General features: G+C 34.7%; 1 protein-coding gene across 2 annotated transcripts in view; it reads right to left on the bottom strand.

Annotated features, from left to right (window-relative positions):
• Positions 1 to 3,201, bottom strand: part of LOC108977827 (rho GTPase-activating protein 92B) — a 14,855-nt gene that overhangs the window by 3,762 nt on the left and 7,892 nt on the right. Inside the window, exon 1 of one of the 2 annotated variants that reach the window (XM_018947749.1) lies at positions 292 to 720. The exons of the other annotated variant lie outside the window; for it this stretch is intronic. Coding sequence (XP_018803294.1) covers positions 292 to 369 — 78 coding nt within the window. The 5' untranslated portion in view covers positions 370 to 720. Of the gene's footprint in view, positions 1 to 291; positions 721 to 3,201 lie in introns of those variants that run through there. 2 annotated transcript variants of the gene reach the window in all.

Genomic DNA, 3,201 nt, shown 5'->3' with positions numbered 1-3,201 from the left:
TATTTAAAAAAATTGGTTATAATCCAAATTTTACATATAAAAAAAACAAAAGCAGAAAACAATAAAAAAAAGAACATAAAAGCACAAAAATCAGAAAAAGTCACTTTTCCAATCAAAAACATCCAAACTTGTTTCTTAACACTTTTTGCTTTGCAGCTCAGATATCTCATACATATTTGTCAACAATTTTTTTTTTAATAAAAAATTAAAAATAGCCGCCCAATGCTCTCTTATCTCGTTCAAAATTCGATTTGCCTATTGTAAATATTCACTTGACCCCCAACCACTCACTTCAATACAATACAGCTGTGCAGCGATAAGCGTAGATTTCGCAAATCTACAATACAATAATAGTGACATCAGAATCATGAAAAGGCAACAACAAAAACACGAACGCGTCTAGTCGGCGTAAAAAGAATCAAAAACACAAATCATTAAAACAGAAGAGTGCAATATGCCAGCAAATCGGATTAAAACTCTGCAGCGTCGAAGAAGTGCGGAGAACAGTGAGAAAGCATGATAGACATACCTGTACAACGGTAAATTTGTGTGTACGTATGTATGTACATATGTATGTTAGGTGCAAATTCAATCAATAAACTTCTGACTAAGYCAATTGAATAATCGCGTTCGCACCTTCCCGCATTTGCACAGATTCACACCAAAGCAGCATAGAGCGACCATATAAGGCAGCCATGTACATATGTACACATATTCATACATACAATTACATCCAGAAATGTGATTTATACCTTTTGAAATAAACTTTTTATATGCAAATTGTATTTTTAGTTTATTAACTAATGAAAATATGAGCAAAGAAGAGTTCATAGGAAATTCTAGTCATAATTAAGACAATGTGAAATGCTTCGTCACTGTTTCCTCTCATCCRCGACAACCACCTGTGCCGCCTATAACGCATTACAGTCGGAGGCGTCACAAACTCACAATAAATGTTGGTAAACCGGTAAAGCCGAAAGCAAATTATGCAATGTGGTGTTCACACTACAACCGAAATAACTTCATTTCGCACAAATTACTTAAAATAAATTAAGTGTATTTTACATTGTTATTCTTAAAACAAAATTYCTACGAGTAATWATCAGATTTTATTCCAAAATATTCKGTGTTCTATGATCGATTAATCCGCCTTAACCTAATGAAATTGTATGTTTCAAAGRTGGAGTTTCGAAAAAAGCAAAAATTTATATCCACCACACCACCAACTGCAACCCTGTTACATATGTTAATAAATATTTCATTACATACGAGAACCTGAGACCATTTTAGGAACCAACTTCGTATTTGATGCACCGAAGCCATATATGAAGCTTACCAYGAAATTTATAATTTTCAGATGGAAACGTAAAAGACCCTTTAAAATATATATAATTCTTAAACGGCCAGCTTGACCAGCATTGATTTAGCCAGCAACATCCAACTATCTGTCTGTATAAACCCGARCTCTCAGTTTTCCCTCAAGAAGCTCTTGATTTGTCGGAACCGCTGATATCGTACCACTGAACGATCCAAGTCGGAGAATTACTTTATACCCGATATTTGTCGTAGAACGCTGATCTAAKCGACGCTAAAATCCCCTTTCAGATCGGACCATTATAGCACGAGTTTTTCAATAACCTTTTTTAAAATAAAACAAAATTTGGGTTATCAATGAGATTTTTTATTCCATTATGTATGGAACTCGATTTCTTTTGCGTGATCACCACGCGCACGCTTGCTATRGACTTCTACAAGCTGAACCCAATTTTCAACGGGTTTCAAGCATAAATCGGGCGATACTGCCGCAATTTCACGTTCGATATTCGAACGAAGTTCATCAATAGTCSCTGGCTTGTTGGCATAGAAATCTTCAAAAAATCATCTTTTAAGSGTTAACAGTCTTAAATTCATAGAGCATTACTGTACTCATTAAAATAAAATAATATGAAGACATTAGCACTTCCTTATAAGTGCAAAAGAATAAAAACAACAGGAAATCGCACATACATATGTATAAAAGAAGAAGAACAGTACAAAGACCCACAAGTGAATAACACAATAAGACATAATAAGAATATATACGATTAATGTTTCGGCAATTTCCATAAATAATAGCAAGTCTATGGGAAATAGCAGAGCAATAAAAATATAGCAACARCATGAAGATGAAATGAGAAATTTTGAGGCGCAAATAAGAATATTTAAGAAAAAATAAAAGCGCTGCATTAAATGGAAATTAAAATTCAAAAATCATATGTTTTATACTACATACGTAAGTACATATGTATGAACAGTTGGAATATTCGTGTATTTATATGCATTAAAGTATACATGTGCAGCATTTCTATTGAGAATGGCACGACAGCATGTCAACAACATTACCAATAGGGATACAAGCATGCATACATACATACCTACATACTCATGTGCATATACATATAATGTTTGCTCCAAAAATAATTTTTGGACATCGTAACACTTTTAACAGTTATGTATATATTTTATTACTTTTCTGTCACATTGCCACAGCTCTACAGCTCTAGCCACGGCTGCAAACTCACTTGTCGCAGGCGCCATATACGGCAGGCGGACTTCCTAAACAGTTAAGAGACATACAATCAAACACACATACACACATTGAAGCAAATTGAAAAATACACAAGAAATGAAAGAAAAAGGCAATCATACTTCAGCAATAAGATGTGGAATACTCTTATAAGCAAAGCAGTGCAATAATTTGCTCCAAAGACACAATTTCGCGTAAAAATCGTAGAAAATAAGATCTTAARCCGCTTAAACGGGTGAATCGGCACATAACGGTGACGAAATCTGACTCACTTTTGATCAACGGAACTGCAACGAATAAAGCAACAAAAGCAATTATGTCGAAAATTGCCAAAGTAGTTTCAATGAATCRCAAAAGAAGGAAACCAAAAAATTTCTAGACGCCAGGTATGAGTCAATAGACGGACCAAATCAATGCTTTGAAGCGGGGACAAAGACGTGACAGCAAAGGAATATGGCAGTTGCGAATGACGCGCGGCTTTCATTCGGTTATTAGAGCTGTTTGCTGTTTTTCCACTCCAGCAACAGAGATCGGTTTGAAATTTCTATCGGCAAATGACTTTCAACAAGCAATGTTCAATTACAGACTATCTGCTTTAAACTCAAAACTGTTCAGGAACTTATAAAGCTCTTGAA

Source organism: Bactrocera latifrons, unplaced genomic scaffold (genome assembly GCF_001853355.1).
Source record: "Bactrocera latifrons isolate USDA-ARS-PBARC rearing strain unplaced genomic scaffold, ASM185335v1 scaffold_96, whole genome shotgun sequence".
In the NCBI taxonomy this organism is placed as follows: domain Eukaryota; kingdom Metazoa; phylum Arthropoda; class Insecta; order Diptera; family Tephritidae; genus Bactrocera; species Bactrocera latifrons.
This window is presented reverse-complemented; position numbering and strand designations above follow the sequence as displayed.